Below are 13,024 nucleotides of genomic sequence, written 5' to 3'. Positions count from 1 at the left end.
ATTCATTTAAAAAACTAAAAATAAAATAATTTCTAGCACTGTAGCTCAAGCAGGCCCAGTAACGTCTCCATTGTGACAATTGTTACTGTATTTGGCATATCAAACACATCACGGGTAGCTTGCCAGGCTTTGCCATGCAGGCGAGATGCTCTCCTGCTGGAGCAAATCGATGAACAATGGAGGGACAGTGACAGTGACAGTGACAGCACTGTAGCACTGTCCTCCCGTTGTTCATCAATTTGCTCGAGCAGGCTCAGTAACGTCTCCATTGTGAGACTTGTTGTTACTGTGTTTGGCATATCCAATACATCATGGGTAGCTTGCCAGGCTTTGCTGTGCAGGCGAGATACTCTCGTAGCTTGCTGGGTTCTCTGAAAGGGGCGGAGAAATTAAACCCAGGTCAGCCAGGCTGGTCGCATGCAAGGCAAACGCCCTACTGCTGTGCTATTGCTCTAGCCCATTTTCTAGTATAAAAATAAAATAAAAAAAATAAAAAAATATGTGCTAATAACGTTATACATTTCAAGAAATAAAGGATAAAAGAGAAGAGGAACAAAGCTGTGAAAGATCTAACTCTGTTTGTCATTGAGTTGACACACAGAGTTGACACTACTTTGTTTAGTATCACATAAAACTAAAAATTCACTTCCTAATTGTAGCCTCCTCAGAGGCTATATAAGAACTATGTCTCAGGATAATTCACCAAAAGAAGCACAAGGAAAGGTTTTAGACAGGAATTGCTACTCCTGCTGGTCATATGTTTACTACATAATACAACATACTTTTAGATTGTCCATAAATGTATATAATGTTTCCTTGTCTCGGTGGTATCAAAAAAATTCCCAAAAAAGAAATTAAAGACCTATATCGGGACAAGAGGAAAAATGCTGTTTCAATCTTGTCTCCCTAAAGTTGATTGTTATTCATGCAGAGATGTTCTCTACAGTGGTTAATACTCATGAAGATGACCCTGGAGACAGATATGTGTAAAACAATTTTATGTGACACTCAAAAGCTTTTTGACACCTACCATGTCAGGACTAGAGTAGGTAGGGTGTTTGCCTTGCATGCAGTCAGCCAGGGTTCGATTTCTCCATTCCTCTCGGAGAGCCCGGCAAGCTACCAAGAGTATCCCACCTGCGTGGCAGAGCCTGGCAAGCTCCCCATGGCATATTTGATATGCCCAAAACAGTAACAACAAGTCTCACAATGGAGACGTTACTGGTGCCTGCTCGAGCAAATAGATGAACAATGGGAGGACAGTGCTACAGTGCAGTGCTACCATATGTCAGAATGACTAATATCAATATGAAAAGAAATAATGTGGTGGCAAGGATGAGGAGAAAAAGCAAACCCTAGTCACTAGGAAAACAATATGAGCGTACCTTAAAAATTGAAAATAGCCTCCTCCCCAGAATGAAAGCCTGTGCAGCCACAAAAAGAAAACCTGGAGACCCCATTTTGCTGCCGTGTTCCTTCTAACCCCACCCTTATGCCAGGCACTGGCCCCAGTTCACATCACTCTAACTTCTAAACAAAATTACAGCATATATCTTATATTTGAGGTATATGGGGAGTGGCATTCCTATTTCACAGTCTGTACATTGACTTAAATGTCAGTTATTTCAAATCAATTAGCTAGTTCACAATTTTTCAGGACCATATTCAAACAACATTGTGTAATAAGAAAAGAACTTGAACAACAGAGAGCAGGGGTAGCAGCCTGGACTAACTAACTGAGTTCTGTTCTCAAGTAACTGGAAATCTAAACTTACACCATTAATACCCATAAAATTTGAAGAACACAAGGGAAACCAAGGAACTTATATGTAGTCACAGATAGGGATAGAAACCCAGTCAAGTCTCCAAGCACATTAAAATGCTTGAGCCTCATCTATTAAGACTTAAAATCAACACTTATTTCACAAGCAACAGACATTAAGCAAGAATAAGCAAGATAGATGAACAATTGGCTAGACTCACGAGGAATAAAAAGAAAATGCTCAAATCAGTCGAATCAGAAACGAAAGGGAAGAAATTACAACATTCTTCCCAGAAATCCAAGACACCAAGAGAGCTTATTATCAACAACTCTACTCTGTTAAACTGGAGAATCTAGAAGAAATGTACAGATTCTTAGAAACATATAATCTCCTAAAATTGAATGAGGAGGAGTAGAAAACTTAAAGAGACCAATCACAAGCAAAGAAATTGAATTGCACTTTATTAAGTCTTTTGTGTGGAATTATAAAAGACCCAGCAGAGTCAAAACCATGCTGAAAAACGAGAAACTTGAAGGACATCTCTCTTATTATCTTGATGCTATACTGATCAAAGCCATAATGATCAAAACAGCATGGTACTGAAACAAACAAAAAAAGAATCTCTCACCAATGTGTCAGAATTGAATATTCAAGAATAAATACCAATATATATGCTTAGCTAATTTTTGACAAGGAAACTGAGAGTATGAAATGAAATACAGACATAATTTTCAGCAGTTTTGAGAGAATTGGAAAACTACACGTAAGATAGTAAAACTATATAGATATTTCACACTTTAAACAAAAGTCTACTTTAAAAAGATAAAAGAACCTTGAGATAAGTTTACATTGGCTTAGACTACAGAATCAAACTAAGCAAACAGGACTATATGAAACTAAAAAGTTTCTTTGCCTCCCCACAAATGAAACAAAACGAAACAAAAATAGTGGAACAAGCTCTGTTGGCAGGGATGTGGTGAAAAGGTAACCCTCATCTACTGCTGGTGGCGATGTTGTTTGGTCCAACCCCTATGGAAAATAGTATAGGGGGTTTTCAGTAAACTCAGGACTAAACTTCCATATGATCCATCAATTCCACTTTTTGATATTTATACCCAGAACAGAAATACATTTATTCAAAAGTCCATATGCATAACATTATTCATTGCATTACCTAAAATTTGGAATCAACCTAGATGCCCAATAACAAATAAACAGATCATAAAGATTTGGTATATATACACAATGGAATATACACAGATGTAAGGAATGATAAAAATCATGCATCTCATGGCAATATGGATGGAACTTGAAAACATTATGTTGAATGAAGTAAGCCAGAAGAAAATGGATAAATACAGGATGATATCACTTATATGTGGTATTTAGAATAACTGGATGAGAAAATGCGGTGTTTTGAAAGGGGGATGCCCAACCTTAAGTATAGAAAGGAGAAGGAAAGAAAGTATGTAGCGGAGTGAGAGAAGATACGGATGTAAAGTAATGGGGGTTCAGGCCAAGGGAATAAAGTACAAAGTTGGTATTAAGGAATGATAGAGCCAAATATCCAAACCACAGAGTCAACAACATTGAAATTAAGAGACACCAACTTTAACAACCAAACCCAGAAAGGCACTTGTCAAGAGGGCAGGTTAGAGGGTTGAGGATGGTGAAATATGGGAGGGAACCTGGGAACACTGGTGGAGGGAAGCTGACACTGGTGGTGGGATCAGTGATGCAATATTGTATGTCTAAAACTCAACTATGGGGGCTGGAGCGATAGCATAGCATGTAGGGTGTTTGCCTTGCACGCTGAGTGCATGACCGAGGAGTAACCCCTGTGCATCGCCGGGCGTGACCCGAAAAGCAAAAACAAAACAAAACAAAAAAACTTAACTACAAATAACTTTTAAATCATGTGCTTTAATAAAAAAATATTTCTAAAAATATTTAAAATAGGACTATTCTATAATTCATAAATTCTGATTCTGGGTATTTGAAAAAAATTAAAATACTAATTTGAGAAGAAATGTACCTGTGAATTGCTACATTATTTATAAATATCTAACTTATGAAAGCAAACTATATGTTCCATTCATTACTGAAGGATGAGTGAAGAGTAGTTATGAAGACTGTGTACTTATACATATTTTTCAAATATGCACATAGATACACAAATAAATGTACATACGCATAAACATTTTACAAATGTATGTATGTGTAGAACACATATGAAATTATGTTTGCAATATAATAAATGGACTTTGTTGGTGCTCTGCTAAGTGACAGAAATCAAACAGAGAAAAAAATTCTACATGAATTCACTTATATGAAGAATCTAAAAATAGACAAAACTAAACTCAAATATAGAGAATGTATTGGTGGCTGCCAGAAATCAGGGGTGTGGTGAGAGGAAGGTGACATGAATTAAGAACTTCAAGAGGCACAAACTTTCTATTTTTAAATAACTAAGTCATTGGAATATAATTATAGCATGAGGACTATGGTCAATATTGTATTGAAAATCTGAATGCAGCTAAAAAAGCAAATACTAAAAGTGGATTTGCTTTATATTGTTTTCTCACAAGATAAATTAATTTTACATGGTGATAAACAGTAAATATACTTCTTTTGGTTATCATTTTTCATATTTACTAATATACAACTATAATCTTGTGTACTGGACACTAATACATGTAAATAATATCTTAATAAAAAGAAAATAAGCAAATAATGGAGGACTAGAGACCAATGAGACAATTTGTTTCATGAACTCAGTAGATGAAATGATTAGTCATTGAATGTACAGAAACCAATAAGCCTCTACCTTAATTAGAGGATAATAAAAGGTATCTGGTATACTCTTTACTCAACTCTGAAGGAAAAGAATATTGTTGAAGTAATACTTAAAAGTTACAGAGCCTTATTTTTGGGAATTTTCCAAAGTAAATCTGTACATAAAAGTTTTGACTAATTTTTACTTTTTTTGAGAAAGTAATTCTTTAAATATATCTTTGTTAAAGAGATGTCACAAGGCACATATATATGTACATTACCATATAATTTTTTGGGAATAAATTTTGCCCTAATATTAAACTTTCATTTCCTTTTTGTGATACTTCATTTAAAAAAGTAAGTAGGAAGAGGACTGCAAAATATTTTTCAAGTAGAGATTGAAAAAGTTTACCGTGAAAAGGATGAAATGGATCTTGCATTTCAAACAAGTAGATATATTTTTATATAATTTTAAACAAAGTGATAATGAATTACTTTGCTTTCATAGATTATGGCTTCTGCACTACATATTTCAAATGCAAATTTGAGTTTTAATGATACAGACAGTGAAAATCAGAGTGATATTGAAAGTCACGATATTGATGACAGTAATGCCACAGAAAATTTACTATCATTTGATCAATCTGAAGAAGAAGAAGATCTAAACACAGAGGACTTAACAGAAGAGTCATCTTCAGTTGCTGAAAGTTATGATTTAGAAAATTCAGGTGAGGTATTACTTGTGTATTCGAAAACTAAATACGAAGCTGCGTCTCTCTCTCTTTCTCTCTCTCTCTCTCTCTCTCTCTCTCTCTCTCTCTCTCTTTCTCTCTCTCTCTCTCTGTCTGCATTCGGTGGTCTCATGTTACTTTCCCCATTCCAGGGCTGCTGATGTTGATGGGCGGATGAAGAAGGGAACAAGGGCCATGTTGGTTGGGTCAGTTGCAGTTTATTCCAATCTCCTCTCCATTCCTCTTCTTCCAGATCCCCTTCATTCTCTTCCCGATTCTCCTCCTTCATTCTTCATCCTCCTTCTGCCTTCCCCGATTTTCCTGAATTCTCCCTTTCTCTCTGATTCTACTTCATTCTCCTCTTATTCTCCACCGGATCTTCCCCCTGACCATTCTTCCAGTCTTACTTAAATCCCAAATCGTTGAGGGGTAACATTGACACATAGGTATGGTCATACAATCAACAGAGGTAAAATCCTTCCCTCAGGGGAAACTTCTTCTAGGATAAACTCTCATTCAGCAGGAAACCCACCCAAGAGTGAAATTCCATCTATGGGTGTATTTCTCCTTCCCTTAGTCCAACAAAAATACAAACATTCATAATTTTTGTCATATTGTATGGACACAGTAAGAGATACATTTAGCTTATAGGATTGTTCTCCTGGGGCCATCTCACTATAGATCTCAGATTATAGTGCTCAGGCCAGATTAGTCTTTCCTAACCCCAGCAGGGTCATTGTTACTTTTTGGATCATGACAGAATCATGACAGAGCTTTTCCATAATCATGTTCTTAACTTGTAGTTAAGTATTGTGGCTTTGGCCTGGCCCATTTTGATGCCAGGGTAGCTCACAGCTTGCCGTAGGTCCATCCAGTCCCTTATTGGGACCCTGCTTTTCGGGTGCTAGGAAGTAAGGGCAGCTGAGGCTTAAGTTGAGAATGCAGATGCCCAGGAGTGAATATTATTCGGAGTCAATTAACTTCCAAGTTACAAAAGCATAAAATTTACTGTCTTACTGTGTCTATACAAAAAGGACATTGCTCTGAAGTAACTATGCAAAAGACATAAGAAGAGAATGACAATATTTAACTTACAATACAAATCCAGTGTCCTTAGAAGGATCTGACCTTGCATGTCAACAGAGTCTGATTAGGGGATACAGGTGATTGACCTGGGACAAAAAGAAAGAGGTAACAGATAAACAGAGAAATGGGAGTGTTTCGGGAGCACTGTGATGGTTGTAACCTGACAAACCTGAATTCCCTGTGACAAGGGAGAAAGGACAAACCAAGGTTATCCTACAATTACTCATGTATGTTTTTTCCTTTCCTCCTTCCCTTTTCCCCAGTTCCTTTTATTCATGTTTCAGCTTCTGCTCATTCTCATTTCTACTTTCCGTCCTTTTTTCCTCTCTCTACCTCCTCTCTCTCTCTCTCTCTCTCTCTCTCTCTCTCTCTCTCTCCTTCTTCACAGAATTGATTCTATTTAAGATCTTTTTGACTGAACTAATTTTGTGTGTGTGTGTGTGTGTGTGTGCGTGTGCGTGCGCACACGCATGTGCACGCATGTATATATATGGTTGGAGGCTCCACCCAGCTGTGCTCTGAGTTAATTCCTGAGCCATATGTGGTGTTGGAGATTAAACCTGACTTGGTCAAGGGCATAGAAAGAGTCCTACTCACTCTATGATCTCTCTGTCCCAGTTTATAATAATCCCTTCGTTTTTTTTTTTTTTTTTACGGTGTCAACTCTGATCACAAAGTCTCACACATGCAAGGCAAGTTCTCTACTGCTAAGTCACATCTCTGGACCTCAACACAATTGCTTTTATAAGTAGTATAAGCATGTTCTCATTTTTAACATACCTATCTTTTCATAATTTATTAAATATTTTAGCCATAGGTATACTATCTTACATAAAATTTAGATATATTTAGTTAGCAATAAAAGTTGATCGCTATTTAAATACAATTTTATGGATTTATTTTTGGTTCTGGGGCTGGAGTATTAGCACAGTGGGTAGGGCGTTTGCCTTGCACGCGCCCCCTCCCCCCCACCGCCGATCTGAGTTTGATTCCTCCGCCCCTCTAGGAGAGCCCGGCAAGCTACTGAGAGTATCTCATCCACATGGCAAAGCCTGGCAAGCTCCCTGTGGCATATTCGATATGCCAAACACAGTAACAACAAGTCTCGCAATGGAGACGTTACTGGGCCCGCTCGAGAAAAATCAATGAACAATGGGGGAGGTGGGGGTGGGACAGTGCCACAGTGCTACATTTTTGGTTCTGGGGCTCTGGTGGTGGTGCTCAATATGTGTTCCTGAAGCTGCCACTCAGTGTTTACTCAGTGGCTAATACACGGTGCTGGGTATTGAACTCAGGTCAACTATGTGCAAAGCAAACATACAACCCACTGTACTTTTGCTCTGGCTCCAGGGTGTTGTGAGGACCCTCCCAGGGTGGGAGAAGCATGCTAAAAGTAGTCTATAGACCAAACATGATTGCCACTCAATGCCTCTCTTGCAAAACACAGTACCCAAAGGAAGAGAGAGAGAACAAGGGGGAATACCCTGCCACACAGAGGCAGGATGGGACGGGGAGGGGGGGGGCGGGGGTGGTGGAGGGGGATGCTGGGACCCGTGGTGATGGATGACGGGCACTGGTGGAGGGATGGGCACTTGATCATTGTATAACTGAAACCCAAGCACAAAATTTGTAAGCCTATAACTGTACCTCATGGTGTTTCACTAATAAAAAAATAAAAAAAATAAATGAAATGCAAGGTCTTATTTATTTTTAAAGAATTAGGGGAATACAGGTGATTCATTATTTATTTATTTGTTTTCTTATTTATTTTCATCTTATTTATTTTCAAAGGATTATCTTTATTGGAAAGTAAAAGTATTCTCAAGGAGCTCTCAGTATTTATTTCGGGTACTCTATCAAAATCCCAGTAAGTACAACACAATTTATTAAAACTAATACATTGTTTAATACCATATTAAGTGCAATTGGCATACACATTCTTTCTTCTGGATAAGAACCTTATATAGAAATCATAAATGGGAAAATATATTAGTATATTTGAAAACATGTAATTTTTCTAAGGAGGGGTTATAATATATGGTAGTTGCTCAATTGAAAGGTATAAGATATTAAAAACCTTGAAGAGTGGTATAATAGGAAGAAAATTATTTATTTCAATATTGAAAAAGTCTAATATAACAATTCAATTTGCATCTTGTTCCATAACAAAACATGACTGCATTATATAATTTTCCTTGGTAAGTTTGACTAATGTCAAAATAACATAAAATATCATCATGGATGAATACACCAAACTACTTTATCATCTGGTTCCTTCAACAATTACTTGCATATGCTTCTTAGTATGCTAGAAATAACAAAATAAGAATTCAGTGGTAAAGAGACAGGAACACTTTTATATACGCAATTGTTTTAGTCTAAAATTATGAAATTTATATCCATATTCATATTAAAATAATTTATAATAGATATACTATAACTACTGGGTACAACTTCAAAATCAAAACACCCAAAACGTCATTTACAGTAAAAAAGGAACAATTTAAAGATTATTGAAAGAAGGATATATAGTAACATTGTGAAGCAGACATAAAGTTAAGATATCAAATACTTTTTGGTAACCATATAATATTAATAGTAATTGATAATTGAGTTAAGAATTTACAGAAAACATATATAATGACCTTACATTTTTGATAAATATTTAGAGCTTATAATATTATAAAAAATTTAAACAATGAGACTGGAGAGATGTAGAAGGTAAGATGATTGCTTTAAATGCAACTGACCCCAGTTTGATCCCTGATACCACATATGGTCCTGTGAGCACCATCAGTAGTTGTCCCTGAGCACTGAGCTAGGAGTAATCCGTAAGCACTGCCAGGTGTTACTCAAGACAAAACAAAATTTAAGAAGAGAAAACTAATACTTGAATTAAAGTCAGTGATTGGGTCTAAGAAGGCACAAAGATAAGTTTCAAAAATACCCCCGAAGGAATCTATAAGTTATAGAAATCTTTTTTTACATAATTGTTTGCAGGGTAAAGAGTTCTCAGATACCTTTTAAAGGCACAATGAGATAATACTATGCAAATATTTTGACTAAGGGATATATTGTTTTTCACACTTGAAATGGAAAAATCACATCATCAACTATACCTTGTTTAAAAATATTGAGATCTACATTTTGCATAAATGTTTGCTTGCACAAGTAAATTTTAGTTTTTTATAGCATGGGTGAAATATCTAGTTATAGGCTTGCTTCTTCTATAAGAGAATAAAAATACTATGATAAGTTGCTCTTAATATCAATTTATGTTAATAGCAATTTATCATTTCTCTCTAAATTTCTTAAGCTAGAAGACGTTTTGTGTAACCAGCAGAAATACAGACTTCTCTTTCAAGCCTATTATCTTAACAAAGTTTGTGTTGCATGTTTTATATTTTTATTTAGCATGAGAAGCTTACTTAACGACTTTGTTGAATCTGAGTGTTTTTTGATTGATGGAGATTCATTGTTCATCACTTGTTTTAAAAATATGACTTTGGAAGTAGGACAAACTCTCCACTTCTTCTATGTTGTTGAACAATTTCTACATGATTTCATTCAAAAGGATGCTAAATTTGAAATTGTTTTCTTTAAGGTAAGAAAAGTTTTTCATTCTTTACTTCATTTCACAGAACCTAAGGGGAAAAGTATTTTAAAATTTTGATCGCTACTTTCTTTGTAAGAAATTTTGCTTTTTTATACTATAATTAAATTTTTTATTGATATATCATGCAAAAATTGTTATCAATAGGAAAATTACTGATTATCTTATATTTGTTCAGTGAAATACATTTTAATTGCTAAACTGTAACTCTTTATAACATGTTAGTATAACAATTTGCAAGCAATGCAAATAGAAAAATAGCTAGTTGCCCTAATTTTATCTCTAATATTAATATTGGTTTTCTTTTTATGCAGGATGTAGAAAATTTGTATTTTGATGTCCCTGAACTTCTGGTCCTTCGCACCACACTGATACAACATTTAAAATGCAATACTGATATTACTGTTCACTCAGAATTTTCCAATTGTTTGACACAAGAATGGGAACTGTTTCTTACGGACTTTTATCCACATTTCTTAGTTGTGTCAGACAAGGGAATAACATCACACCAAACAGACTTTTTAAACATTTTTATCCTTCAAGCTCTTCAGAGGAAAATAAATATTGTACTGCCTTTTGGAATGGAATCAGATGTCCTGAGAATTTATGGATTTTATGCCTCAAGTAACTATTCCCACAAGGTATATTTTGAAGAGGTAAGTTAGATTAAATTGTTAATAAGAAATCTAGAAGATTTTTTATGGTTAAAATTAACCAAGTGACCAATATCATTATCTTAATTTAAAAACTGTGGGGCTAGGAAGACTCTGAAGGAGTTTCTGTGAGGAAGAGGGCAGGTTATTAGTGTACACTCTTAGCAGGAGAGATGGAATAAGACTTCTATGGAGACATTTTAACACTGAGGAGGAAAAGTAGGGCCTAAGTTTTTGTTTAAAATACAATGGGCAGGATCTGTTCAGAGAAGAAACTTTGTTATAGAAGATTATCATTGTCATTATTTGTCATTGTCATGTGAACTTTTCCATACTCATGCACATATATTTCAAAAAACTTGTTTTAAAAAACTTGTTTGTTTTTACTTATTATATTTTATAAAATAAATTTAATTATAATAAATAAATAAATTATTACACCTGAGTATAGTTACGATATTATTAAGGTTTATGATATCAGTGTACAAAATTGCTAAACCCACCCCCCAATCACAAAAGTTCTCCTGATCTCCCACCACTGTCCCTACGTCTCTTTTAGTCTAGACTCCTCTCTCCTTTTGTGTTCTGCTCTCTGGTAGTTTGTTCTGTATTTTAGTTCCAAGGATTAATCATTGTTTAGTATTGTCTATTCTATTTATTTGACTCTCTATATTTCATAGATTAGTGAGAACATCCAGTATTTGTTCTTTATTCTAATTAACATGTAATTGATTTATAAAAATTGACTGTTTAATATGATAACCTTCAATTTCATCCAGTTTTGCAGCAAATGGCATTATTTCTTCTTACAGCTGCGTAGTATTTCATTATGCATAAATATCACTATTTCTTGATCCATTCATTCATAGTTGGATATTTGGGTTGTGTCCATGTCCCAGCTATTGTCCTTAATATTGTAAATGCATTTGTGTTCATATTTATTTTTAAATTAATATTTTGGTATCTTGAGGGTAGATGCCAGAAACTAAAATTTCTGGGTTATATGGGAGATCGATTCTTATTTTTTGATAAATCATCATGCTACTTTCCCTGGAGCGATAGTACAGGGCAGGAACGATAGCACAGCAGGTAGGGCATTTGCCTTGCATGCGGCTGACCCGGGTTTCATTCCTCTGTCCCTCTCAGAGAGCCTGGCAAGCTATCCTGCCCGCAAGGTATCTAGCCCACACGATGGCAAGTTCCCTGTGGTGTATTTGATATTCCAAAAACAGTAATAAGTCTCACAATGAAAACGTTACTGGTGTCTGCTTGAGCAAATCAATGAACAACAGGAGGACAGTGCTCCAGTGCTACTGCTTTCCCTAAAGTTAAACCAGGTGACCTTCCCAACAACAGTGAATGAGGGTTCCTTTCTCATCACATACACTTTTGTACCCAATCTATTTGATATATTTTATTCTCACCTTTGCGAGATGATAGCCCATTGCCCTATTCTTTTAGTATTAATATACAGGAAATATTTAACATCAAGTTAGTAATTTTGAAACTATTTTAAACAGATATATCTGTTAAATAATCAGAAAAAAGAGTAGGACTATTTAAAGTTTTATTTCTTTTAAAAGTTAGGTGTATGATCATGTGAAGTAATATAAAATATATTGCTGTTAGGATCATTTACTAATTAATCAATGTTTTAGTTTTATTAAAAGATACATTTTCTTTTCATATTCTTTAATAGTTAATAAGTTAACTAAAAGAACTGAAAGTCTGTTTTAACTTTGAATTAACTGATTTTCTGACTATTTCTATAAACAAATAATATTGAACATGATTTCCCAACTCATATTTAGTTTAAACAGAAGGTAGCAATATGTATTTTTATTTAACCATAATATTTATTTATTGTATTATTTAGCATAAGGAACAGCTGCAACAAGCTTTATTTAAATACATAATAGAATATTTCAAAAACCCACAAAAAATAGAAAGTTATATGTATGATCATTTGGAATTTGACTCAGAAGACATACAGAAAGAGGTAATGATGTCTTTATTTGTAAACTATAGTTCCTTCTTTAAGAAAGTATATTTTATATATATTTATGATTTATTACTTTTAAAAGATAGGTATTTTGTTTATTGTTGTGATTTCTCCTCAATGATTATATAGATTTGAATGGGATCTGATCTTCCTCAAGGCAGAAAGATTTTGCAAATTACACTGGTACAAAACCCTAGTCATTTTATTTCTTTCTAGGAGAATTCTGAGGACCCTTGGTCTCCTCCCAATAGTGCTCAGGAGGTATTTCTGGGTCTGTGCTCAGGAATAACCCTTGTTGGTATTTATGGGACCTTGTGTGTTGCCGGAAAATTTAACCAGGGTCATAGCTGTCTTTATAAAAAAATATTGTATAAAATATATAACAAAATTCAAATGAGCAA

At 35.0% G+C, this 13,024-nt stretch overlaps 1 protein-coding gene across 1 annotated transcript in view; it reads left to right on the top strand.

Moving 5' to 3' along the window:
- The window catches only part of LOC130023749 (probable ATP-dependent RNA helicase DDX60), a 106,563-nt gene that overhangs the window by 4,099 nt on the left and 89,440 nt on the right, over window positions 1-13,024 (top strand). The window contains exons 2-6 of the mRNA XM_056114340.1: window positions 5,047-5,266; window positions 8,147-8,222; window positions 9,770-9,959; window positions 10,283-10,624; window positions 12,498-12,620. Of these exons, the coding sequence (XP_055970315.1) occupies window positions 5,050-5,266; window positions 8,147-8,222; window positions 9,770-9,959; window positions 10,283-10,624; window positions 12,498-12,620 (948 nt within the window). The 5' untranslated portion in view covers window positions 5,047-5,049. The remainder of the gene's footprint in view (window positions 1-5,046; window positions 5,267-8,146; window positions 8,223-9,769; window positions 9,960-10,282; window positions 10,625-12,497; window positions 12,621-13,024) is intronic.

The sequence above is a fragment of the Sorex fumeus genome, unplaced genomic scaffold, assembly GCF_029834395.1.
Source record: "Sorex fumeus unplaced genomic scaffold, SorFum_2.1 ptg000024l, whole genome shotgun sequence".
Classification (NCBI taxonomy): domain Eukaryota; kingdom Metazoa; phylum Chordata; class Mammalia; order Eulipotyphla; family Soricidae; genus Sorex; species Sorex fumeus.
The sequence above is the reverse complement of the archived record's forward strand: the minus strand, read 5'-3'. Positions and strand labels throughout refer to the sequence as shown.